The sequence below is a fragment of the Saccopteryx bilineata genome, chromosome 6 (assembly GCF_036850765.1).
Source record: "Saccopteryx bilineata isolate mSacBil1 chromosome 6, mSacBil1_pri_phased_curated, whole genome shotgun sequence".
Lineage (NCBI taxonomy): Eukaryota > Metazoa > Chordata > Mammalia > Chiroptera > Emballonuridae > Saccopteryx > Saccopteryx bilineata.
This window is the reverse complement of record NC_089495.1, coordinates 207,063,817-207,089,958: the sequence shown is the minus strand read 5'-3', so window position 1 is coordinate 207,089,958 and position 26,142 is coordinate 207,063,817. Positions and strand designations below refer to the sequence as shown.

Sequence of the window (26,142 nt, the reverse complement as noted above, 5' to 3'; positions counted from 1 at the left end):
ACTACTAAGATACTGTCTTTTGCAGTGAACATCTTTTTACTTTTTAAATTTTTGAAAAATCAGTGAAGCAGAGCATAGTATTTAAAAAATATGTCAACTTGTACTCAATTAAACATGAACAGTAAGGGTCACAAAAAAAGTTATTTTTTCAGGAATGACTGAGTTATTGACTCTGGATTGAGAGGTCCTGCTGTTGTTTCCCCTAAACTGGGAAGGATGTTCTTAATCACTTGATTGCAGGCCTAGTTAATTATTCTTAATGCGGTGACCTTTTTTGTTTTTAGAGGCTATGCAGGAAGGACCGTCATGGAATAGCCTCCAGCCAAACTTTCCCATAAACACTGGTAGGGGCTTAGACAGGCCTGAATGGACGGTTCTCTGTAGAGGACTCTTACTTACAAATGCACACGATGGGAGTCCCAACTGCAGCCCTGGCTGAAGCTTCCTGGTCTGGTTCTGTGTTCTTCCAGGGTTTGGTGAGATTTGTACATACTTACAATTTTTTTCTTTCTTTTTTAACCTGTTTTTTAAACAAGGTATTACTTTGAGACTCAGGCTGATGGTTTTGTTTTGTTCTTTGTCTGATGATGTGTACAGCTACAACCCAGTCGGATGTTTTTTGGTGTGGTAATTGTTTCATTGATTCTTTTTCATTTTATTTTATTTAAAGTTACATAAGTGGTTCTGTGAGAATAGCCAGGAGAGCCCTGCTATAAAGAGTGTTATTTCTGGAGGGGGAGGGTCAGCATGACTGTGCTGTCCAGGCCTCTCCTCCTGATTAGCCACATATTCGGGGGCAGTAGCCTTTACTGAACTCGCCAAGAGGAGTCAGAAAACATGAACAAGTGAGGAGAGCCAGAGCCTGAGAGGGAGCTGGGTTGGTCTCCAGAGTTCCTACAATGTCTTGCCTAAAATGCTCAGTATATAGCAAAAAAGAAAGAGTATTGAAGGGGAGAGATGCAGAGTGAGAAAGAAAATAAGATAGAACATACAAATATAAGAATGAGAGGAAGTCTATTCTTTTTTTTTTTTAACAGAGACAGAGAGAGTCAGAGAGAGGAACAGACAGACAGGAACGGAGAGATGAGAAGCATCAATCATTAGTTTTTTGTTGCGCGTTGCGACTTCTTAGTTGTTCATTGATTGCTTTCTCATATGTGCCTTGACCACGGGCCTTCAGCAGACTGAGTAACCCCTTGCTGGAGCCAGCGACCCTGGGTCCAAGCTGGTGAGCTTCGCTCAAGCTAGATGAGCCCGCGCTCAAGCTGGTGACCTCGAGGTCTCGAACCTGGGTCCTTCCACATCCCAGTCCAACACTCTATACACTGTGCCACCACCTGGTCAGGCAAGAATGAGAGGAAGTCTAAATTAATTTTTCTGTTATGTAAAATGAAGACAACTTTTCAATTCTATGCTGAGTTACAATCTCCTTGGAATGTACATTCATCCTTCCCTTACTGGTTATGAGTTCTGTGTTGGGCAATTTGTTGTGGACACCAAGTCCCTTTCAAATTGGAACTTTTCTGCCTATCTAGAACTCTTTCATCTCAGTATTCCTCCATAGTGTGTCCTCACGGTCACCTTCCTGAGCACTGCTTCAGGTTTCAATTTCTTTTTTCTTTTTTTTTTTTTGACACAGGTGGAGAGTCAGAGAAGGACATATAGGGACAGACAGGAAGAGAGAGAGATAAGAAGCATCAATTCTTCATTGCAGCACCTTAGTGTTCAATCATTGCTTCCTCACTTGTGCTTTGAGGTGGGAGGTACAGCAGAGCAAGTGACCCCTTACTCAAGCCAGTGACTTTGAGCTCAGAGCAGCGACCATGGGGTCATATCTATGAACCCATGCTCAAGCCAGTGTCCCCATACTCAGGCTTTGGAGCCCATGCTCCAGCTGGATGAGCCTGCTCTCAAGATGGCGATATTAGGGTTTCAGACCTGGGTCCTCCGCATCCTAGTCCCACGCTCTATCCACTGTGCCCCTGCCTGGTCAGGCCAGGTTTCAAGTTGATTCATAAATCACTTCTCCAAAGAAATCATAAATGTCCAGGGCCCAGGAACCGGGTGTATGTGTTGACTCTGTGCCCCTTCGATTTCAATACAAAGTCATGGACGTGGGCAGTAGAATTTGGTACATAGAACTGTGTACTTGGAAACAAACTGGACCAAGTTTTTGTAGATCCAAACCCTCCAGGGTGACGATATTTACTCATCATGCTTGAAAAATTGATGGTGACTTGCTGTTTATTAACGAATTGCTTCTTATTAGGTACCGATCAGGTTCAGGGATGTGGCCGTGGTCTTCACAGAGGAGGAATGGAGGATGCTGAGCCCTGCGCAGAGGAGCCTGTACAAGGAAGTGATGCTGGAGAACATCAGGAACCTGCTCTCGCTGGGTGAGGCTGTGTTCTGTCCTTCCTTACTGCGGTAGCGGGATGGACCACCTACCGTGGGCCAGAAGATGTTCTAGACACTTAGAGCCTCACAGAAGTGAAGGAATAGCAGCCCCGCCAATGGAAGCTTACTTTTCATGATATATTGAGACAAATAAGAATAAAGTAGCCTCCCGAGCAGGGATAAGATGGTACGTTAGACAGTGATAAGCATTCCTAGTCAAAAATAATGATTAAATGAAGAGGGATAAAGGAGTTTCGATTGTGACAGAGCGGCAGGCTAAATTTGAAATCAGTGAGGAGATAACGTGAACAGGGACGTAATGTGGTGATGGAGTTAGACTCTCTGTGAAAGGAAATAGCATTTCAGGAAGAGATGTGTTGGTGCTTCGGCCTCAAGGAAGGGATGTCCCTTCCGGGGTAAATAATTGTAAGGAGCCTGACCAGGTGGTGGCACAGGATAGAGCATCGGACTGAGATGCTGAGGACCCAGGTTCGAGACCCCGACGTCGCCAGCTTGAGCGCAGGCTCAGTTGGTTTGAGCAAAAGCTCACCAGCTTGGACCCAAGGTCATTGGCTCAAGCAAGGGGTTACTCGGTCTGCTGAAGGCCCTCGGTCAAGGCACATATGAGAAAGTAATCAATGAACAACTAAGGTGTCACAATGAAAAACTGATGATTGATGCTTCTCATCTCTCTTCATTACTGTCTGTCCCTGTCTATCCCTCTCTCTGACTCTCTCTCTGTCTCTGTAAAAAAAAAAAAAAAAAGAATTATAAAGAGGCTGGTGGGACTGGAAGAGCTGTTTGCAAGTGGCAAAGTAGTGAGAAACGCCTTCAGCAATCATCAGAGGTTTGTGTTTTATACACTGTTTTTTGTCTTATTTAGAAATTTACCCTGGCCGGTTGGCTCAGCGGTAGAGCGTCGGCCTAGTGTGCGGAGGACCGGGGTTCGATTCCCGGCCAGGGCACACAGGAGAAGCGCCCATTTGCTTCTCCACCCCTCCGCCGCGCTTTCCTCTCTGTCTCTCTCTTCCCCTCCCGCAGCCAAAGCTCCATTGGAGCAAAGATGGCCCGGGCGCTGGGCATGGCTCTGTGGCCTCTGCCTCAGGCGCTAGAGTGGCTCTGGTCGCAACATGGTGACGCCCCGGAGGGGCAGAGCATCGCCCCCTGGTGGGCAGAGCGTTGCCCCTGGTGGGCGTGCTGGGTGGATCCCAGTCGGGCGCATGCGGGAGTCTGTCTGACTGTCTCTCCCTGTTTCCAGCTTCAGAAAAATGAAAAAAAAAAAAAAAAAAGAAATTTACATTGATTCTTTAATCCTAGGTTGATAAATATTTTCTATTACAACATTACCCTGTGTCAGCCATTGTCCACTTTTCCTGTAAAGGGCCAAAGAATAGCTATTTTAGGTGTTTTGTGGGCGATGCGATCTCTAACTGCTCTGAACTCTCCCTGTTTCGCTAAAGTAGACAGGACGCTACGTGGATAAATAAGTATGATTTTGTCTCAGGAAGACTTTTTCTTTGGACATCAGAGTTTGAATTCTATATCAGTTTTATGTGCTATATACTATTATTCTTATGACTTGTTTTCATCATCTTAACAATTTAAAACTGTCCTGAGCCTGTCAACTGTACAGAGAGAGAGGGGAGGATGAAATAGGTCTCAAGCTCTATTTCTCCCACCCCTTGTTCTAGGTCAGTGCTGTGCCGTGCAAATACAGTGTGAGCCACAGGGATGATTAAAAGTTTTCTAGTAACTACATTTTTTAAATGGTAGACATAAAACGGTAAAATTCACAATCTTATGTCATACAATATTTCCAAATATTTCACACATATTGAAAATATTTAAAAAATTTTTAAAGGTTTGTTTGTTTGTTTGTTTGTTTTGTATTTTTCTGAAGCTGGAAACGGGGAGAGACAGTCAGACAGACTCCCGCATGCGCCCGACCGGGATCCACCCGGCACACCCACCAGGGGGAGATGCTCTGCCCCTCCGGGGCATCGCTCTGCCACGACCAGAGCCACTCTAGCGCCTGGGGCAGAGGCCAAAGAGCCATCCCCAGCGCCCAGGCCATCTTTGCTCCAATGGAGCCTTGGCTGCGGGAGGGGAAGAGAGAGACAGAGAGGAAGGAGGGGGGGGTGGAGAAGCAAATGGGTGCTTCTCCTATGTGCCCTGGCCGGGAATCGAACCCGAGTCCCCCGCATGCCAGGCCGACGCTCTACCGCTGAGCCAACCGGCCAGGGCCTAAAGTTTTTTTTTTTAAGTGAGAAGCAGTGAGTCAGTGGGAGAGATTCCCAATGGGGCCCTGAATTGGATCAACCTTCAAGGCCTGTACCAAGTGATGCTCTGCCCCTCTGGGGCCATTGCTTTGTTGCCAAGCAACAGAGGTACTTTAGCGCTAGAGGCAAGGCCATGGAGCCATTTTCAGCCTCTGGGTCCCAGTTCCTTCAACTGAGTCATGGCTACAGGAGATGAAGAGAGAGATAGAGAAAGAGAAGGGAGATGGAAAGGTGTGGAGAAGCAGATGGTCGCTTCTCCTGTTGCCCTGACCAGAAATCATACCCGGGACACCTACATGCTAGGCCGACGCTCTAGCACTGAGAGGATGGGCCAGGGCCAAATGTTCATGTCTTCTGTTGCCTCTTGTTCAGCACTGTTAGTTTTGGAATCTTAGAAAAGACCTCCCTCTATTTTGGTCTGGTATTTTTATGTGTGTATGACAGAGAAGGGGGGGGACAGATAGGGACAGACTGACAGAAAGAGAGAGAGAAATGAGAAGTAGCAATTCTTTGTTGTTGCACCTTAGTTGTTCATTGATTTGTCATATATGCCTTGATTGGGGGGGCGGTGACAGTAGAGTGAGTGACTTCTTGCTCAAGCCAGTGACCTTGGGCACAAGCCAATGAACCTTGTACGAAGCAGATGAGCCCGTGCTCAAGCTGGCAACCTTGGGGTTTTGAACCTGGGTTCTCTGCATCCCAGTCTGACTATCCACTGCGCCAGCGCCTGGTCAGGCTGGGTCTGGTATTCTTAAAGAAGAAGGGGGAATGAAGTAATGAGGAAACCACATTGTGGCTTTTAAAAACCTGTTTCAAAGTTGCAGTAACTTTTCACCAATCTCTGTTGGCCCAAGGAAATTCTGTTGGCAAGTGTGATGTCAGTGTGATGAGATTGGTCTGGGTGCAGGGTTCCAAAATCCTGAAACATGGACCGTATCTTTCTTGTCCATGGCAGAAGTCACAGTAGTACCTAATAGAGAATTTAGTACTTAGAAATTATTTCTTCTAAGTATTTGTTTGCAGATGGGCAACCTGAAATTCAGATTCAGTTGTTATAAACTCTGTTCAACCGCTGTGTAATGTACCGTTTCATTTGTTTGGAAGTCCTCCTGATCAAGTAACTATTCCTGTGTTGAGTTTTTTATTGTTTTGATTTTTTTAAATAAGTACACTCATGAAAAATATTTCCACATAGATCATAGAGACTGTCACCTCCAAGTACAACAGAAGTGTAAACAGGGCACAAGTGGGAGTGTCATGGCTTGGCTGACTTACTAGAAAGAAACAGCTGGTGGTATTGAAGGTATTTACAGGGCAGATTGCTTACCTGGAAGCCGCCTAGTCTGAGTGACATGTAGAAGATGTTTCTGGGATGGTTCCACTGGATTGCCATAGAAAAGGGACTGTGTAGAAACAGAACCTAAAGAAATCATTAGTGGAAACAAATGATGTTGTACAGCTATGATTAAAACAGGAGTGGCAGGAGGGCCCTAGTTTACCTAAAAGAAGGAGGGACTCCCTGCAGTCATTTGGGGGCTTCTCTGACCGAACTTTCTTTCTCCAGCAGAATCAAAGCCAGAAACAAACCCCTGCTCCTCCTGCCTTCTGGGTTTCTCCCGGGAGCCACTGCCCAGCCAGCCGGTGCTTCCCATGTGCTCAAATATGTGTGACTTCTATCCAGGGGATTCGGGCCTGTGGCGTCAGGAGCAGATGTCTTTTTCTCCAAGTTGCTGGAGGGAAATCACAGAAGGTGAAGGCAGAGAAGATGGCTGGAGACTTTGGTTTGTGCAGACGGAGGAAAGGGAAACCTCAGGCGCATTCCGCAGCCCACCCCGAGGACCTTCCAGAGAAGGAAATGAGGTGCTAGAGCCCAGCTCAGTCCAAAGGGTAAGCCCTGTGCAGACAGACAAGGGGAGGAAGGAATTAGAAATCCCGAGATCCGGAGCTGTGAGGTGTAATGAGCTTGATCTTGACTGCAGCCTGGAATCAAACGTTATGACAGACAGGGTGACCCTCTCAGGGGAGAAGCCCTACGTTTGCAGGCAGTGTGGGCGGGGCTTCACGTTTCAGTCACACCTCCTCACACACCCTGAAATGCACTTGTCCATGGAGAATCCTTTCCTGTGTGAGGAGTGTGGCCAAAGTTTTGATGATAAATCAAATGTCACAATTCAGCAGCAGACTCACTCGGGGAAGAAGCCCTTCTTGTGCCCAGAGTGTGGACGAGGATTCAGTGATAAGTCAAACCTCAGGAGACACCAGAGGACACACTTGGTGGAGAAGCCCTTCGTGTGCCCGGAGTGTGGACGAGGATTTGGTTGTAAGTTAGACCTCAGGAGACACCAGATATCTCACTCGGGGGAGAAGCCCTTTGTGTGCCCTGAGTGTGGACGAAGGTTTCGTGATAAGTCATACCTCAAGACACACCAGAGGACTCACTCGGGCGAGATACCTTACTTGTGTGATCAGTGTGGGCGATGCTTTGTTTACAAATCATCCTTTCAGTATCACCAGAGGAAACACTCACAGGACACGCACGCTTTCAGGGAGTGTGGGCAGAGCTTCAGACATAACTCAGACCCCATTCGGTCGCAGCTAACTGAGTTGGGGGAGAAGCCCTTCGTGTGCCTGGAGTGTGGACGACAATTTAGAGTTAGTTCAAAACTCAGGAGGCACAAGTGGACTCACTCGGGGGAGAAGCCCTTTGGGTGCCTGGAGTGTGGACGAGGATTTCGTGATAAGTCAGACCTCAAGACACACCAGAGGACTCACTCGGGGGAGAAGCCCTACTTGTGCCCTGAGTGTGGACGAGCATTTGGTGATAAGTCAGGCCTCAGGAAACACCGGAAGACTCACTCAGGGAAGAAGCCTACATGTGCCCTGAGTAGTGCAAACAAGGATTTCCTGATAATCCAGCCCTCAGGAGACACCTGAGGACTCACTCAGGGTAAAACTCTTTTATGTGTGGTGAGTGTGGATGAGGCTTTAGCTGGAGAGCAGCACTCCTGAATCAGCAGAGGACATATCGAAGGACAAGTGTGATATTTGCAGAGAATGTGGGTGAAGCTTTAAGTACACATCAAGGCCTGACCTGTGGTGGCGCAGTGGATAAAGCGTCGACCTGGAACGCTGAGGTCGCTGGTTCAAAACCCTGGGCTTGCCTAGTCAAGGCACATATGGAAGTTGATGCTTCCTGCTCCTCCCTCCCCATTCTCTCTCTCTCTCTCCTCTCTAAAAATTAATAAAAGAAAAAATTAAATATTAAAACATTTTTTAAAAAATAAATACTCATCAAATGTCATCAGACACCTTAGGACACAAGGAGGGGGGAAGGTTTGTGTATGCAGGGACCTCGGTCAGGACTTCAGCAATCAGTGAGTCCTCATCTTACACCAGAGACACCACCATCTGTGTGTGTGTGTGTGTGTGTGTGTGTGTGTGTGTGTGTGTGTATAGTAGCATGCAGGTAGCTCTAGTTGTAGGTCAGCACCCATTGCACAAGGAGGAGGCACTCAGGCAGGAAGCGTGTGTGCAGGGACTGAGGGTCAGGTGTTAGCAATAAGTCAGCATTGATCGAACAGCCAGTGACCAACAGGCAGGCCCATGAGGGCATACTCAGGGAGGGAGTTTGCAGGGATTGTGGAGAAGGATCCTGTGATCATGCGTCCTTGTTCTCATGCCGTGGGGAGATCCTTCAGTGAGGATGTTCCCGAGCTCTGCCCAGATCATCTTATCAGGACCCACACCCCTGCTGCTGCTGATAGCTGCTGCTGATGGGCACAGTGATGAATTCTTCTATAGGAACTCCTCTTAGCCACAGAGAATGGCCTCTTCTCACATGGTGTTTTCTGGGCCACGACTGATTGAGATGGGGAGATAAAACCTCACCCCTTGACTCTTGGGTTCAGAGGCTCATCCTGGATCCGAAGATGCTTGTGAGCTGTCATTTGTGAACACACTGCCGGTCAGCTTTTCTCTCTGCCCATTCCAGCACTCATCCACCAATAAACCACTGTAACTCCAGTACTCATCCACCAATAAACCACTGTAACTCCAGCGCTCATCCACCAATAAACCACTGTAACTCCAGCGCTCATCCACCAATAAACCACTGTAACTCCAGCGCTCATCCACCAATAAACCACTGTAACTCCAGCGCTCATCCACCAATAAACCACTGTAACTCCAGCGCTCATCCACCAATAAACCACTGTAACTCCAGCGCTCATCCACCAATAAACCACTGTAACTCCAGCGCTCATCCACCAATAAACCACTGTAACTCCAGCGCTCATCCACCAATAAACCACTGTAACTCCAGCGCTCATCCACCAATAAACCACTGTAACTCCAGCGCTCATCCACCAATAAACCACTGTAACTCCAGTGGCCCCGGCCACCATCACAGCAGCCTGGCCAATGCAGGTTCGCATTGGATTCGGATAGTCCGTAAAGAAACAACAGAGCCAAAAACTGGTGGGCCGTCATCTTTAATCCTAGCTTGCACCCGGAAAGGAAGTAAAAACACACACTGGGCTCCAAAACCAACTCATTCAGTGCTCACAAAGCTACTGACTTATCCGAGTTTCCTAGAATTAAAGGTTTCTAGCTCACCAGACTTATTCACCTCTGTTCCCCATCTCCCTCTCTCTGTACAAACTCTGCACAAACTGGCTTCTCACTTAGCACTCCACCATCTTGGCTGCTTCTCCTGGCCTCCTTTACGTGGCCTTTCTCTGCGCTCTCCTCTAATGCTAATCTCAGGAACCGACAGAGCAAGCTCCTGGTCTGCCCCACTGTATAGTGCAGAAATCAAAACCTTTTAAACCAATATACAAAATAGGGAAGTCTGCAATACAAAGTCACTTATCTGAGACATGATGGGATTGTACCACCCCACATCAAAAAGGCTGGGAAAGGCTTAATCCCAAAACCAAGCCCCAGGCTACCAGGATCCTGCCTGCCCACAGCCCACCCCCAACACACATTAATATCACCTAGGCGACGGCTTCCATGTGGGCAGCACCATCTTTAACAAAGTGAGCATAATATATTTTACCTGCCTAACACCCATACTAGCCCCATCTTCACATCAGCACAAAGGCCCTTATTCATTCATTCTTTCCCCTTAAAACCGGATCTTCCTCCCCTGTAATCCTGTTGCCTTTGTTCTTGTAAAGAACAGGCCTCTCCCTCTTCCCCTTGCAGTCAGTTTGTGCCTGGAGTAGGTTTTTTCACTGCGACGCTGAATGTTAGCAGTTCTGGTTGGGCTGCACTACTACACTAAGTTTGGAGAAACTTTAGGTGGCCTGGGAGGGGTTCTGTGAGAGGCTTTAACAGTCACACCTCATAGGGCACCAGGGGACACTCGGGGCAAAGACAGACGTGAGCAGGGTTTGTGGGTTGAGCTTTATTCTGTTGTTTCTCCTCAACCTTGCAAGAGGACATTCTTTTTTAATTTTATTTTTTAAATTATTCCTATTATTTATTTATTCATGTCAAAGAGACAGAGAGCGATAGTGGGGATAAACAGGAAACATCAATTTCCATATGTGCCTTGACCGGGGAAGCCCAGAGCTTCAAACCAGTGACATCAGCACTCCAGGTCGAAACTTTATCCACTGTGCCACCACAAGTCAGGCCAAAAGGACATTCTTGTTCCCAGGAATCACTACCTCAGTTATCAGTCACCTTTGAGGGGCTTTCTGAAGTCTTCACCCCAACCTCCTCCTCTGTGAGAGGGAGGATGGAACTAGCTACTACATAGACATGTTTATTTTTTCACTTTTTGTAATTGGAATAAAGAAATAAAAGGTTTCATTTAAGGAACATAGAATGTCCATATCTATGTCTCTGTCAGGTAAACAAATGTTTTTAGATTTGCTCCTTTGTATTCGGGCAGCGCCCTGTGTGTATAGTGTATGGAAGGATGTAGGTGCTTCCGTCAGGAAAGTAAATTGCAAACTGAGTTGACTTTCTGCTTGGGAGGGAGGAGTGTGTCCTATTGTTTGCTGTAGAAAGGTTTATTTCCTCTAGCCTGCTTAGCTACAGACTATATAGGGAGAGAGAGTGCTCAGTGCTTAGGAGCCCTGCTGAGTTTTGGAGGGGGGGGCAGGACTCCTGTAGAGCCTGAGAATGAGTCTGGGTTTTGGAGCCTTCAGTGAGAGGAAAGCAGTCTCCCCTGCCTGTTTGCTCTTCTCTGTTGAGACTAATAAACAGAATGGCCCACCATTTCCTGTCTCTACTCTTCTTTACCTTCTGCAGGAATCTAATGTGAACCTGCATCTGCAAGGCCATGTCCGGGGTCACCAGCTTTACAATTTTCATACACAGTTCATCCTCATGTTTTCTTGTCCTTCTGTTCCAGTAAAGTCTTTCATGAGCTCACTCTGTGCCTCTTAGTCACACATGCATCTGGAAAAGAGTTCACATTCACAGCCCAGGTTTCCTGCATGAATCCAACCCCTGAGAAATAAATAAGTCTCAAATAAATCTGGTAGATTTGTTGGGGAATCTGAGCTTTTGCATGAAGAGGATGATGGAGTTCCCAGAATGGAGGAACTTTCCAGGTCACCAAGACCTGGATTGCTGCTTCTCCTAAATGATGACTCCCATTGGCTGCAGTGAAGGCTTCATTGCCTGGGTTTTCTTCTCCCAATCTCTACTCAGGTGTCTGCTGAATACCTGTCATTCCCATCAAGACATCACTGTTCCTTAAAGTCTGTTCTAGTCCTCCTTTTTCTCGGACCCTTTATTGGTACACTCTCTTTAGACTTCCACATTCTAAGGGCAGAGCCTTTATCTGTGACTTCTCTTCCCATCATGAATCATTGCTTTGGGCCTCTTAGCTTCTCATGGGTTTAGACACCCATAAATACAGCTTCAATGACAAGTCACCTCAGTTCTCCAATCCAAGGGTCCTGCTTAGACACATCATCGTACTAATTTGTCTACGACAGGTTTGTCATACCCAAGGTGTTATGTGTTAGTCCAAAGGCCTGGCGTTTTGGGCACAGCCTTTTCTACTGCCCCTTCTTCTGAGACCAAGTAACCCAATTTGACAGTTCTACATATGAGAAATCAATTGATGAACAACTGAGGTTTGGGAATGAAGAATTGATGTCGGTTGGCAATGGGAAAAAGTCACGTGAGGAACCAGGTCCAGGAACTTTGGCTGGAACCGCCCACACCCATGCGCGCCAAAAGAAACTTCCCAGAAGCCCTTTGAAAAAGAATGACCATCAGTCAGCCAATGAAATTTTTCCACATCATATCAACCCAACCACCCTACCGACCATATAAATTACTCCCTTGTGGATGAATCCACGTGACTTCTCTGGCCCATTTTGCGGATCAGAGAACCTCGTCCGTGATGCGCTCTACTAATTAAAGCTTTTACTATTCCACACTTCATGGCTATGCCTTTCTTTCTTCCTCGGCAAGGAAAATACCTTACATTTGGTGCTGAAACCTGGGAGGAGCTTGAAGCCCACTGGGGCCACTCCTCTCCTCTTCCCTTCCGAGGAAGAACCAGGACCTCCAACCTCCCACCCACTTTAGCACATGGTGCGGTAAGTCACCTGCCTTCAGCCTCCCTTCAATTCTTTTATATATTTTTTTATTTTATTTTATTGTATTTTTCTGAAGTTGGAAATGGGGAGGCAGTCAGATAGACTCCTGCATGCTCCTGACCGGGATCCACCCGGCACGCCCACCAGGGCCGATGCTCTGCCCATCTGGGGCGTTGCTCTGCTGCAACCAGAGCCACTCTAGCGCCTGAGGCAGAGGCCACAGAGCCATCCTCAGTGCCCGGGCCAACTTTGCTCCAATGGAGCCCAGGCTGCGGGAGGGGAAGAAAGAGACAGAGAGGAAGGAGAGGGGGAGGGGTGGAGAAGCAGATGGGCACTTCTCCTGTGTGCCCTGGCCGGGAATCAAACCCAGGACTCCTGCACACCAGGCCGACACTACCACTGAGCCAACTGGCCAGGGCCACCTTCAATTCTTTTCGCTGAAACTCCCTGTTTATAATCGCAGCTGTGTCAGGAACCTCTTTTCCATTCCGAGTGTGTGTGTGCTTGTGGAAATGTCTCAGACACACCCACTTTACCTAACTGTCCAGTGGCCAGAGCTTGAGTTGTGGGACGCCAGTTCTCATCTCTGAACACTTCGAGGCTGAGGGTGGCCCTGGGGCCACAGGAATCTAAACCTGACTCAAAAACACTCCTGGAGTTGCCTTATTCGAATCTCTCCCTCCCTAAAGAAGAAGAAACTGATCTTCTTCTCCACTGTGGCCGGGTCACTATGCTCACTGGATAATCAAACCAGGTGGCCTCTTGAAGGGACTTTCAATTTTAATACCCTCACCAATTTAACTAATTGCCAAAGAATTGGGAAATGGTTGGAGATCCCTTACATTCAGGGCTTCTAGTATTTGCACTCTCGTCGTAATCTCTGTGCCGCCTGCTCTACAGCGCAGGTCTTTTTTGGCCAGAGAAACCTCTGCTCCTAATCTTTCCTCCTTCACTTTCCCCCTTGAGAAACTCTCTCCCCCTCCTGCCTGACCCCCGGGAGTGACCCTCTCTCAGGACCCCTCTGTGGTCCCTCTGCGGACCTCTTCCTTAAAGGAAGCCCACCCTCCCCTGCTAGCCAGAAGCCCCTCCCTTTGCTGTGTTCTTAAGCCCCTCCCCTGTCAGGCCCTCCTCTGCCAGCCATTGGCCCTCAGATGGGTTTGCAGGGCTTCTGACCCCATGGCCCAGCTCCAGTTTTCTTGCAGGAAGGCCTGGTCCTATTCAGCCTCTGGCTCTGGCATTTCTGGGTGGATCTGGGTGCTGGGCTCCTCAGGAGCCCCCCTCCTCTTATTCTCACCCCCAAACCCCTATCCGAGACCTAATGAACACGACGTATAAAGTTTTTAATGGTCATAACTAGTAGAGAAAGTCTGAGGCTGCTTGCCAGGCCCACATGCGGCAAAAGGTAAGTCTCCAAACCCAGGCTCTTGTGGCAGCCCTGAGGCTGGCAGAGCACCAGGGGGTAGGCATAGGAGCTGCCCCACCCAAGTCCCTACCGCAAAGAGGAACCCCATCAGAAGTTTGCATTAAATGTGTCAAGGAAGGTCACTGGTCCCAGTAGTGAGTGCCCCTGCCTGAGGCCACCCACTAAGCCCTACTCTAACTGCAAGCAGCCTGGTCACTGGCAGAGCGATTGCCCCCTTTGGGCAACAGATTCTTCCTCAGCACCTCTACATGGAAGACAAGCCACCAAATAGGAGGCCAAGCCACCCAGGCAGGCCCATTGCTCAAACTCCTCAACCTCATGGACAACTGACGTGGCCCAGACTTGGAGACCCCCATCACCCTCACCAAGCCCCGGGTAACGCTACAGGTAGCGGGTAAGACCTTCTCACTTCTTGTGGACATGGGGGCTACCTTCTCTGTTTTGCCATCGCACTCTAGACCTCTAGTTCCCTCACAGGTCTCGATTATGGGGGTGGATGGGACCCCATACGGTAATGTGACTACTCCTACTGCAGCCAAGCTCCTCCCAGTTCCCATCTGGACCCCATACGGTAATGTGACTACTCCTACTGCAGCCAAGCTCCTCCCAGTTCCCATCTGGCCCCCATACGGTAATGTGACTACTCCTACTGCAGCCAAGCTCCTCCCAGTTCCCATCTGGCCCCCATACGGTAATGTGACTACTCCCACTGCAGCCAAGCTCCTCCCAGTTCCCATCTGGCCCCCATACGGTAATATGACTACTCCTACTGCAGCCAAGCTCCTCCCAGTTCCCATCTGGCCCCCATACGGTAATGTGACTACTCCTACTGCAGCCAAGCTCCTCCCAGTTCCCATCTGGCCCCCATACGGTAATGTGACTACTCCCACTGCAGCCAAGCTCCTCCCAGTTCCCATCTGGCCCCCATACGGTAATGTGACTACTCCTACTGCAGCCAAGCTCCTGGGCGAACTCCTTGGTACCATGTCTCTCGCCTCAAGCTGCCCCCATGCAGGACCGCCGGCAGTCGGAACCACTGGGCCCTACCCATCTCCGGCTCACTGAAAGGTTGGGCCCTACAGACCCTCCTTTGGCTCCTGTCCTTCCCACCGGGAACCTGCATTCAGAGTGAGGTGAAGCAGGAAGCAATGCTGTTCAATGAGACTGGCCTGATGGGAGAAAGCATCAATATCCTCAACTGTCTGCAAGAGAAACTGCTCAAGGGCCTCTCTTCCTACAACCCGTTTAACTCTTGATGGCAGTCACCCATCTTCACCTGGGCTGTCCCTATCCTAGGTCCTCTTCTAATTATCAGCATATTACTCATATTCACTCCTCTTTTTAAAATTCTTACAGAATCGCAACTGCGAGGTTTCTCAAACCAAATTTTCCTACACCCATATACACAACTCCCATCAGAGCCACCACCTTCTGACCTCCCCTACCCACAATGCCTCTAACCAGCAGGAAGTAGCCAGATGAATACCGGCACCCTTATCTAACATAAAAGGTCAGAATGTGAGGTCGGTTGGCAATGTGGGAAGGTCATGTGAGGAACCAAGCCCAGGAACTTTGGCTGGAACAGCCCACATTCACGCATGCCAAAAGAAACTTCCCAGAAGCCCTTTGAAAATAATGACAGTCTGTCAGCCAATGAAATTTTGCCACGTTATATCAACCCAACCACCCTACCGATCCTATAAATTACCCCCCAGTGGAAGAATCCGCGTGGCTTCTCTGGCCCCCTTTCATGGAACAGAGAACCTTGTCCGGGATGCGCTCTACTAAATAAAGCTTTGACTATAAAACTTATAATGCTCCTTGCAGAAAAATGTACAGATGCATCTACATGCAAGGTACTATATTTAACCTTTGGGAGTATTGCTTTCTTCATGATTTCCAGAAAAAGATACTTAGGCACTCACTGAAATTTGCAGATAAACTGGTAATAACTTCAAGCGATAGCAGATTGACAAACCAAGCAGAGAGAGGTGTAGGTGGACCCAGCAAACGTGGGTGAGTGTAAAGTGGAATGTTCCCGAGAAATACTGGCTGGACATTTTAGTGGCTTCAACATGGAAACACCAAGAAAGTTGTAATAAGAAGGGAGAGCAGGAATAAACATTTCAGGAGAGCACAGCTACTCACAATGCCCACGTCTGTCTCCTAGCAAGAACTCCGGGTAAGTCAGCAGTGTGCAGGGGTTCCCAGGAGATACTCTCGTTTCAGGCTGAAAAGTTGTAATAATTGAACAGAGTCCAGTGATTGATGTTCTTGATCGTCTCCACTGGAAAGCTGGAACAAAAGATGGAGATGTAGGTTTGGGAGGAACAAGGATGGTCCAACTGTTTCTGTAGGAACAACAATAAAGCCACCATCTGCTACAACCTTGCCACCTCATCTCTGTCCTGCCCCTGAACAGAGAGCCATCCCCCCACAGAAGGTGGCAAATGGCTGAAGTCTTTCCATCATTTCCATGAAGTTATCTTCATGCATCCATTTATCCATCATCCATCCAATCATTTTTTTTTTCAGAGAATAATGTTTTCAGGGTTTATTCAGGACATATAAGGCAGCGCTGCCAGAGTAGATAGTGCATTCTTCAGAAAGATAACAGTCCCTTAAGTGACAGCTCCGAACAGACTAGCACAGAATAGAATGGTAAGAGCTCTGGGAAACATTCTCTGGGGATCAAGGATATTTCATATCGGACAATGGGGCTAAAGGAGCCTTCCTGGAGCAAAGAAATCTGAGCCTACAGCGCAGGGAGGATGAGTCCACTAATCAAACATGAGGGGAGGGGGGAGCGAGAGTCATGGAGAAATTTATTTCTAGGAGGAAATGCGAGGTCTAGGAGGGTGGAACTGTCTACTGGAGTAGGGGGGAAGCCAGAGATGAGGATGGAGGTGTGGGCAAGGGCCAGGTCCAGTTATCTCAGTGCTCAGACCCTCCTTAGAGCTTCCCTGTCCATCTCAGGAAAGAATTCATGAAGCTCTATCACGTGGAAGGAGGGGTAGCGGACAGAAGCCTCATTATAATTTGGGGGAACCTGGCTTCCCCACGTCCGATTTCGGTTTTCACATCGTGTGCTGTACTCTGTTGTTAAGCCATCCTGCATTTCTCTGCCACCAGCTGACTTGGAGAGAGGAAATCGAGTGCACAGCATCCACAGTGGGGTGACCGCTTTGCATTCCCTGAATTTCCTGCTAGTAACGTGGGGCTGCCCGCGGGGGCGGGCCAGTAGCGCGGAGCCACACTTAGATGGCGCTTAGGGAAAGAGGCGTGTGTGCTATTCAGCTTAAACGCAGTGAGCTACCCTGAGTCACGGGAAGGGAAAAACTTGGCAAAGCGTAGAACAGCCCCGCAGCCTGTGCGCTAGACAAGCTGGACTCGGAAACCAGATACGGCTTCTCCGCATAGAACCCGGGAGAGGACCGTGGAAGACCGGATAAATCTCAGGAGATGCTGCCGCGGAGACTTCTGGGAACTGTAGTCTTTCCGATTGAAACCCTGAGAACAGACTTCTTTCCCAAAATATTGTCTGTTTTATACATGGATATTTAAGGGAAAAGATGGGTATAGCTGGCCGGTTCGTTCAGTTTGTTAGAGCATCGGGAATGTGCAATAAGAATGCAGGTTTGATTCCCAGTCTGGGTACATGCAAGAATCAACCAATGAATGCATAAATTAGTGGAACAAGAAATCCATGTTTCTCTCTCTTTCCCTCTCTGTCTCTCTGCCTTCTACTCTCTCACTCTAAAATCAATAAATAAAAAATAGGAAAAACAGGTCGGCTGTCACTACAGTATGTAGTGTTCAGGTATGTTATACTCGTGGGTAGGAGGTCATTGTGTTGCTGCAGTCGAAGCCTCCGGGGATTCTGGGAATCGTAGTTCTTGCGCAGATCACCCGGGAGGTCACGTGGACCTCTGCTGCAGGTTGCGGTGAGCGGGGGCTGCGGGTTGACTACCGAGCTGGAAGGAGGGATGAGAGTGGCGGTGCGTAGGGTTAGGAGCCGTGGTGGCAGCTGGAGGGTTGGACCCGGGATGAGTGAGGCTGGTGTGCAGTAGATGGAACGGGAAATGCGGCAGGTTTCATTTTTGGAGCAGGAACGGGGCCCAGACGTGTATTTTCGGGGGGAAATTGGGATGAGACTCAGCTTCGTCGGAGTGTCTGAGTTGCGAGGCGCTACCGGGGTCTTTCCGACTACGCTGGGGCTCGTGAGCAGAAACTCTCATATCCTTTTTTTTTTTTTTTTTTTTAAGTTGGGTTGATTCTGGGCCATACAATTCACATAAGGAAGTGGCTGTAGGCGTGCATCTCCGAGGTTTATTTTAAGGACTCTGGGGACACGAGTTCAGCCAGAGCTAAATCGACAGGCGTTCCCTGTGGTGTTTGAGGGTGAGAGGCCGACTATATAAGACCCCCTGCTTTTGGCAAGGAAGCACCTACCTGGGTCATCCGTGTGTGAATGAATGGTTGTGGGAACCCCGGACTGATTGTGAATATCGAATTCTCGGTATTTTGGCTTGTTTTTCTGGGGGTGACTCTGGCCCCACTCGTTGAGTGAGTGGGGATGCGGTTAGGTGGGTGGGAGCTCTCAGGACCTGCAGTGCCTGATTTGTACAGTAAGGAGTGTGGAAACGTCACGTTGCTGCTCCACCCGCAGGTGCTGGCTTTCTGGAAACACGGTGGCTTTCACAAGGAGGTTCGGAGAAGTGACCCGGGGCAGGAGCAGAAGTCAATCTTGCAATGAAATAAGGTCTACCTGGCCGGGTGATAGAATTTCAGGGCAAACACTGGTCTGCACCCGAGGCCTTGACGTTGCCTGATCCTTTGGCCTTGGGAGAGCAGGTTCTGGAGGAGAACATGGAAGACTTGAAGACCATGGAGAATCTGACCCTAAATCATGAGGCTGAAGGTGAGAGTTGTTGAGAGTCTGGAGAGGTGAGGAGGAGGAGTAAGGCTCTGGGCTTAGCTGAGAGCACTGTAGTGACCCCGGCTGAGTAAAGGGACTGCTCCCTCTGTCCTGGGCTCCGAGGAGCTGCTCCCCGGGGCATTCTGGGAGGCCTGCACCCTCAGAGCTGTGTTCTTCCCCTAGGTCTGCCTTCCAACTGCACTGACTCGCTCCAAGAAAAGGAGGGAAAGCCCAAAGCACTGGTGAGTTGGGGTTATTTTTTCCCCGTTTTTTCTGAAATGCTGCCTCATTTTCCAGAGAATAGACAAACTGGATATTCTCTTTTCTTAGGAAGGGAAAAAGCAATCAACATTAGATAGTTTATTCCTGTTTCAGGCACCGTGTTGGTCAGTTTAGAATGACTTCTGCATTTGTGTGTTTTATTTTCCTTGTTAGGAAATATATCCACAAAGAAAACCAGATAGAAGTTGGCAGAAGACAATTTGACTTTGGGTGATGAGTATGCAACTTAATTAAATGTCAAAATAACCTGGAGATGTTTTTCCTGAATTATGTACCCTGATTTATTAATGTCATCTCATTAAAATTAATTTTAAAAAAAGAAAATATACCTGAGAGTATAAGAACCTAGGAAAGTGTAAATTATAAGGAATATTTAAAAAATACTGAGATAATTAAGAATTTTAAATGTATTCAATTTCATTTCACATCACACTAGCTAAAGATAGTTTTTTTTGCAGTGGACATCTTTTTACTTTTTTACTATTGAAATTTTTTTTTTTTTTACAGAGACAGAGTCAGAGAGACGGATAGATAGGGACAGACAGACAGGAACAGAGAGATGAGAAGCATGAATCATTAGTTTTTCGTTGCGACACCTTAGTTATTCATTGATTGCTTTCTCATATGTGCCTTGACCGTGGGGCTACAGCAGACCGAGTAACCCCTTGCTGGAGCCAGCGACCTTGGGTCCAAGCTGGTGAGCTTTTGTTCAAACCAGATGAGCCCGCACTCAACCTGGCAACCTTGGGATCTCAAACCTGGGTCCTCAGCATCCCAGCCCAATGCACTATCCACTGCGCCACAGCCTGGTCAGGCACTATTGAAATTTTTGAACGAGAAGCAGAGCATGGTGTGAAGGAACAGTATTTAAAAAATATGTGAATTTGAACTCAACTGAGTATGAACAGTAAGGATCACAAAAAAAGGAATGGTTTTAGGAATGACTGAGATATTGACTCTGGCTGAGAGGTCTTGCTGTAGTTTTTTCTAAACTGGGAAGGATGTTCTTAATCACTTGATTGCCAGCCTAGTTAATTATCCTGAATGTGATGACCTCTTTCATTCCTTGAGGCTGTGCAGGAAGGTCCCTCATGCTATAGCCTTCAGCCAAACTCTTTCCATAAAAACTAGTAGTGTCTCAGGTACACCTGAATGTACATTTCTCTCTAGAGGACACTTCCTTGCAAATGCGCAGGGTGGGAGGCCCGTTCTGCAGTCCTAGGTGAAGCTTCCTGGTCTCCTTATGTGTTCTTCTATGGTTGGTGATATTTGTACATACTTATAATTCTCTTTCTTTCTTTCTTTCTTTCTTTCTTTCTTAGTCTATTGTTTTAACTAGCTATTACTATAAGACCCAGGCTGATGTTGTTTTCATCTAGTGTTGTTGCATAGCTCATCCTTGTGTTGATTCTTTTTTTTTTTTTAGTACTTAAGTTTACAGAAGTAGATCAGGCAGAACTGCCAAGTGAGCCCTGCTAAAAAGACAGTCATTTCTGGAGTGGGAGGTGTAAGGTATTTTTCCCCGCCGAGAAGAAAGGAAGGGTCCAGATCCACAAAGTGTGGAATAATAAAAGGCTTTATTGCGTACGGAGTGCATCCCGCCCCACGAGGTGTCCTAGCCCCGGGGACACAGGCTAGGCAAGTCTCAAGGGGTGACCCATGTGAGAGATATTTAAAGAGTTCCTAGGGTGGTCGAGCTAATATGACGTGGTGAAATCTCACTGGCTGACGGAGGTGTCACTCTTTTTCCAAAGGGCTCTTGGGAAGTTTCTTTTGGCACACTTGGTTGTGGGCGGTCCGAGCCAAAGTGCCCCCATTATCCACCGACCTAACTAACAGGAGGGTCAGCGTGATTGTGTATGCCCAGGCCTCTCCTGCTCATTAGCCACATATTCGGGGGCAATAGTCTTTACTGAACTCACCAAGACAAGTCAGAAAACACGAACAAGTAACGAGAGCCAGAGCCTGAAGCGGAACTTAGGTTGGTCTCCAGAGTTGGTATAATGTTTTACCTAAAATGTGCAGTGTTTAACAAAGACAGTGTTTTGAAGGGGGAAACACAGGATGAGAAAGGGAGGAAGGGAGGGAGGGAGGGAAGGAGGGAGGGAGGGAGAATGGAAATACGAATATGAGAAAGAGGAAGTCAAAATAAATTTCCTGTTATGTAATGTGAAAATAGCTTTTCAGTTCTGAGCTGAGTTACAATGTCCCTTGACGATACATTTATCCTTCCCTTATAGGTTATGAATTGTGTGTTTGATGATACATGGTGGACAGCAAGTCCCCTTCAAAATAAAACTTTTATGCCTATCTGTAACTCTTGCATCTCAAAATTTTTTGATAGTGCATCCTCAAGGTCATGTTCCTTTTTTTTTAGGGTGACAGAGAGTCAGAGAGAGGAATAAATAGGGACAGACAGACAGGAATGGAGAGAGATGAAAAGCATCAATCATCAGTTTTTTGTTGCAATACCTTAGTTCATTGATTGCTTTCTCATATGCGCCTTGACCGCGGGCATCCAGCAGACCAAGTAACCCCTTGCTTGAGCCAGCGACCTTGGGTCCAAGCTGGTGAGCTTTGCTCAAACCGGATGAGCCCGCGCTCAAGCTGGCGACCTCTGGGTTTCAAACCTGGGTCCTCTGCATCCCAGTTGAACGCTCTGTCCACTCTGCCTCCACCTAGTCAGGCTCAAGGTCACGTTCCTGTTTCAGGTTTCAATTTTTTCTTTACACAGACAGAGAGAGAGAGTCTGAAAGAGGAACTGATAGGGACAGACAGGAAGGGAGAAAGATGAAAAGCATCAATTCTTCATTGTAGCACATCAGTGTTCATTCATTGCTTACTCACTTATGTTTTGAGGTGGGAGGTTTTTAGCAGAGCGAGTGACCTGTTGCTTAAGCCAGTGACCTTGGGCTGAAGCCAATGACCAGGGGGTCAAATCTCTGATTGCACACTCAAGCCAGTGAACCCGCACTCATGCTGTTGACCCACGCTCCTGCTGGATGAGCGTGAGCTCAAGACAGCGACATTGGGGTTTTCAAACCTGGGTCACTGTGTCTCAGTCTGATGCTCTATCCACTGTGCCCTTACCTGGTCAGGCCAGGTGTCTAACTTATTGACAAAACACTTCTCCAAGGAAATGATAATTGTCCAAGGCGCAGTAATGGAATGTATGTGTCGGCTCTGCACCCCTTAGATTTTAATACAAAGCCATAGTTGTGGCCAGAAGAATTTGGTACAAAGAACTGTGTACTAGGGAAAGAACTGGACCAACTTTTGTAGATCCAGACCCTCCAGGGCCACAAGATTTGTTCATCGTGCTTGGAAAATTGATGGTGACTTGCTCTTCATTAATGAATTGTTTCTTAATAGGTACTGATCACATTTAGGGATGTGGCCGTGGTCTTCACAGAGGAGGAATGGAGGATGCTGAGCCCTGCACAGAGGAGCCTGTACAAGGAAGTGATGCTGGAGAACTACAGGAACCTGCTCTCGCTGGGTGAGGTTGTGTTCTGTCCTTCCTTACTGCGGTAGTGGGATGGACCACCTACCGTGGGACAGAAGATGTTCTAGACACTTAGAGCCTCACAGAAGTGAGGGAATAGCAGCCCCTGCCCATCAGGGCTTACTTTTCCCATTTTTTTGAGACAGTTAAGAAACTAGAAGCATCCCGTGCAGGGATAGGATGGTATATTAGATGGTGATAAGCACTTCCTTGTCAAAAATAGTTATCAAATGAAATAGGATAAAGGAAATCTGTTGTGACAGGGTGGCGAGCTGAATTTGAAATCAATTATGAGGTAACAGGTGACCAAAATCATAATGTGGTGATGGAGTTAGACTCTGTGTGTCTAAGGCAAGCACATTTCAGCTGGAGACGAGTTGGCGCTAAGGCATTAAGGGAGGGGTGTCCCTCCCAGGGGTAGGGAATTGTAAGGAGGCCGGTGGGAGTGTATGTGCCGTTTGCACATGGGAGAGTAGCGAGAAAGACCTTCTGAAAGTTTCAGAGATTTGCCTTTCAGAAGCTCTTTTTTTCTCTTTTATTTAGAAATGTACATTGGTTCTTTAGTCCTAGGTTGATAAATACTTTCAACAGCAACATAACTGTCAGTCAGTTATTGGCCAATTTTTATGCAGAGGGCCAGAGAATAGCTAATTTATGTGTTTTGTGGGCGATGCGACCTCTAAATGCTTTGAACTCTCTGCCTGTCGCTCAGAAGTAGCCAGGACGGTACGTAGATGAGTGAGTATGATTGTGTCTCAGGAAGACTTTTTTTGTGGACACCAAAGTTTGATTTACATATTATTTTTATGTGTCATGAAGTATTATTTCTTTGTCTTGTTTCCATCTTGTTAACAAGTTAAAAACCATCCTGAGGTTGTCGACGGTACAAAGAGAGAGGGAAGGATGAAATAGGTCACAAGCTGTATTGTTCTCACTAATTGTTCTAGATCAGTGCTGTGTTGAACAAATATAAAGTGAGCTGTAGGGATATTTTAAATTCTTTTGTAACCATATTTCAAAAAAAGTTTTCAAAACCCTGGGCTTGCCTGGTCAAGGCACATATGGGAGTTGATGCTTCCAGCTCCTCCCCCCTTTCTCTCTGTCTGTCTCTCCTCTCTCTCTCTCTCCCTCCGTCTCTCCCTCTCCTCTCTAAAAAAAAAAAAAAAAGTTGACATAAATGGGTGAAATTAACAATCCTATATTATCCAATATATCAAAATATTTCAACACATAATGAAAATATTTTTAAAAGTTTTTAAAAAGTTTTTCTTAAGTGAATAGCAGAAAGTCAAAGAGAAAGACTCCCGCATGGGTCCCAACTGGGATCCACCCGCGAGTCCTCTGCAGGGAGATGCTCTCCTCACCTGGGGAAATTGCTTTGTTGTTTGGCAACAGATATATATCTGTGCCTGAGGCGAGGCCATGAAGCATCCTCAGCACCTGGAATCCAACCCGGGACACCTACGTGCTAGGCCGGTGCTCTCCACTGAGCCGACAGGCCAGGGCCGGATGTTCATGTCTTGTATTGCCTCTTGGTCAGCTCTGTTGGTTCTGGAATCCAGGGAAAAGAACCTGCCTCTGTGTGTGGGATTCTTAAAGAGGAAGGGGAAAGACAGCAATCAGGAAACCACAGTGTGCCTTTTCAAAATGTGTTTCAATGTGGCACTAAGTTTTTTTTTTTTTTTTTGATATTTTATTTATTAATTTTTAGAGAGAGAGGAGAGAGAGAGAGAGAGAAGGGGAGGGAGGAGCAGGAAGCATCAACTCCCATATGTGCCTTGACCGGGCAAGCCCAAGGTTTCGAACCGGCAACCTCAGTGTTCCAGGTCGACGCTTTATCCCACTGCGCCACCACAGGTCAGGCTTGGCACTAAGTTTTCACCAGTCACCGTTAGCTCAGGGAATCCTGTGGACAAGTGTGATGTCAGTGTGATGAGATTGCTCTGGGCGCCGGGTACCAGAATCCTGAAACATGGACCGCGTCATTCTTGTCCATGGCGGAAGTCATAGTACCTAATAGAAAACTTGGAAGTTAGAAATTATTTCTTATAAGTGTTTGCGGATAAACCTGAAATTCAGATTCAGTTGTTATACACTCTGTTTAACCACTGTGTAATGTACTGTTTCCTGTGTTTGGAAGCCGTCCTGATTAAGTAACTTTATGTGTTCAGTATTTTTTTTTTTTTTTTGGAATAAGTGATGTCAGGAATGAGATTTCCTCGTGGGTCATAGAGACTGTCACCACCAAGTACAACAGGCGTAAAAAAGGCACCAGTGGGAGTGTCGTGGCTTCTCTGACTTACAAGAAAGAAACAGCTGGTGTACTGAAGGGATTTACATGGTAGAATGCATACCTGGAAGGCTCCCAGGCTGAGAAGATGTTTCTGGGATGGTCCCCCTAGATTGCCATAGAAAAGGGACTGTGTAGAAATGAACATAAAGAAATAATTGGTAGAAACAAATGATGTTGCACACATAGTATTAATAGCAGGTGTGGCAGGAGGGCCCTAGTTTTCATGAGACCAGGGGGCAACTCCCTGCAGCCCTGCTCGGGCTTCTCTGACCGAACTTTCTTTCTCCAGCAGAATCAACACCAGAAATGGACCCCAACTTCTCCCAACTTTCCACCTTATCCGAGGAGCCACTGCCCAGCCTGCAGATGCTTCCCATGTGCTCAGACATGTGTGACTTCTATTCGGGGCATTCTAGCCTGTGGCATCAGGAGCAGACATCTTTTTTTCAAAGTTGCCAGAAGGAAAACACAGAAGGTGAAGGCAAAGAAGGCGACTTGAGACATTTTTTTGTGATGACAGAGGAGGGGGAAACCACACGTGCATTTCATAGTTCACCCAGAGGACCTTCCGGGGAAGGTCATGCGGTGCTAGAAATAGAGCCCAGCTCAGCCCAAAGGGTCACCTCTGTGCAGATAGACCAGGGGAGGAAGGAATTAGAAACCCCAATATCCGGAGCTGTGAGCTGTAGTGAGCTCGAACCAGACTGCAGCCTGGAATCTAACGTTATGACAGACAGGGTGACTCTCTCAGGGGAGAGTCCCTACATTTGCAGGCAGTGTGGGCGGGGCTTCACACTTAAGTCACACCTCCTCATACACCCTGAAGTGCACTCGTCGATGTTGAATCATTTCCTGTGTGATCACTGCGGCCAAGGACTTGGTGATAAAACAAATGTCACAATACAGCAGTGGACTCACTTGGGGGAGAAGCCCTTCTTGTGCCCAGAGTGTGGACGAGGATTCGGTGTTAAGTCAAACCTCAGGACACACCAGAGGATTCACTCTGGCGATAAGCCCTTTGTATGCCAGGAGTGTGGACAAAGATTTGCTTTTAAGTCAAAACTCAAGCTACACCAGAGGATTCACTCTGGGGAGAAGCCCTATGTGTGCTCTGAGTGTGGACGAGGATTTGCTTTGAAGTCAACACTCAAGATGCACCAGAGGATTCACTCCGGGGAGAAGCCCTTTGTGTGCCCAGAGTGTGGACGAGGATTTGCTTTTAAGTCAAAACTCAAGACACACCAGAGGATTCACTCAGGGGAGAAGCCCTATGTTTGCCCTGATTGTGGTCGAGGATTTTGTGTTAACTCACACCTCAGAAGACACCAGTTGACTCACTCAGGGGAGAAGCCCTACATGTGCCCAGAGTGTGGACGAGGATTTCGTGTTAACTCACACCTCAGGAGACACCAGATGACTCACTCAGGGGAGAAGCCCTACATGTGCCCAGAGTGTGGACGAGGATTTTGTGATA

General features: G+C 47.5%; 2 protein-coding genes across 2 annotated transcripts in view; both read left to right on the top strand.

The window, feature by feature from the left end:
* Positions 1-26,142, top strand: part of LOC136309451 (zinc finger protein 343-like) — an 85,360-nt gene that overhangs the window by 1,391 nt on the left and 57,827 nt on the right. Inside the window, exons 3-4 of the mRNA XM_066237590.1 lie at positions 18,772-18,830; positions 22,243-22,369. Of these exons, the coding sequence (XP_066093687.1) occupies positions 18,772-18,830; positions 22,243-22,369 (186 nt within the window). The remainder of the gene's footprint in view (positions 1-18,771; positions 18,831-22,242; positions 22,370-26,142) is intronic.
* On the top strand, positions 408-7,886 carry LOC136308221 (zinc finger protein 343-like). Its single transcript, XM_066235483.1, has 3 exons — positions 408-476; positions 2,270-2,396; positions 6,241-7,886. The coding sequence occupies exons 1-3, from the start codon at positions 411-413 to the stop codon at positions 7,608-7,610; spliced, it is 1,563 nt and encodes a 520-aa protein (XP_066091580.1). The 5' UTR covers positions 408-410; the 3' UTR covers positions 7,611-7,886.

Excerpts from the sequence above, each read along its gene's own strand:
- LOC136308221 (XM_066235483.1), top strand. The coding sequence starts at position 411 with ATGGGAGTCCCAACTGCAGCCCTGGCTGAAGCTTCCTGGTCTGGTTCT. Across the intron at positions 477-2,269 it reads CTGTGTTCTTCCAGGGTTTG|GTACCGATCAGGTTCAGGGA; the intron begins GTGAGATTTGTA and ends GCTTCTTATTAG. Across the intron at positions 2,397-6,240 it reads CAGGAACCTGCTCTCGCTGG|CAGAATCAAAGCCAGAAACA; the intron begins GTGAGGCTGTGT and ends TTCTTTCTCCAG.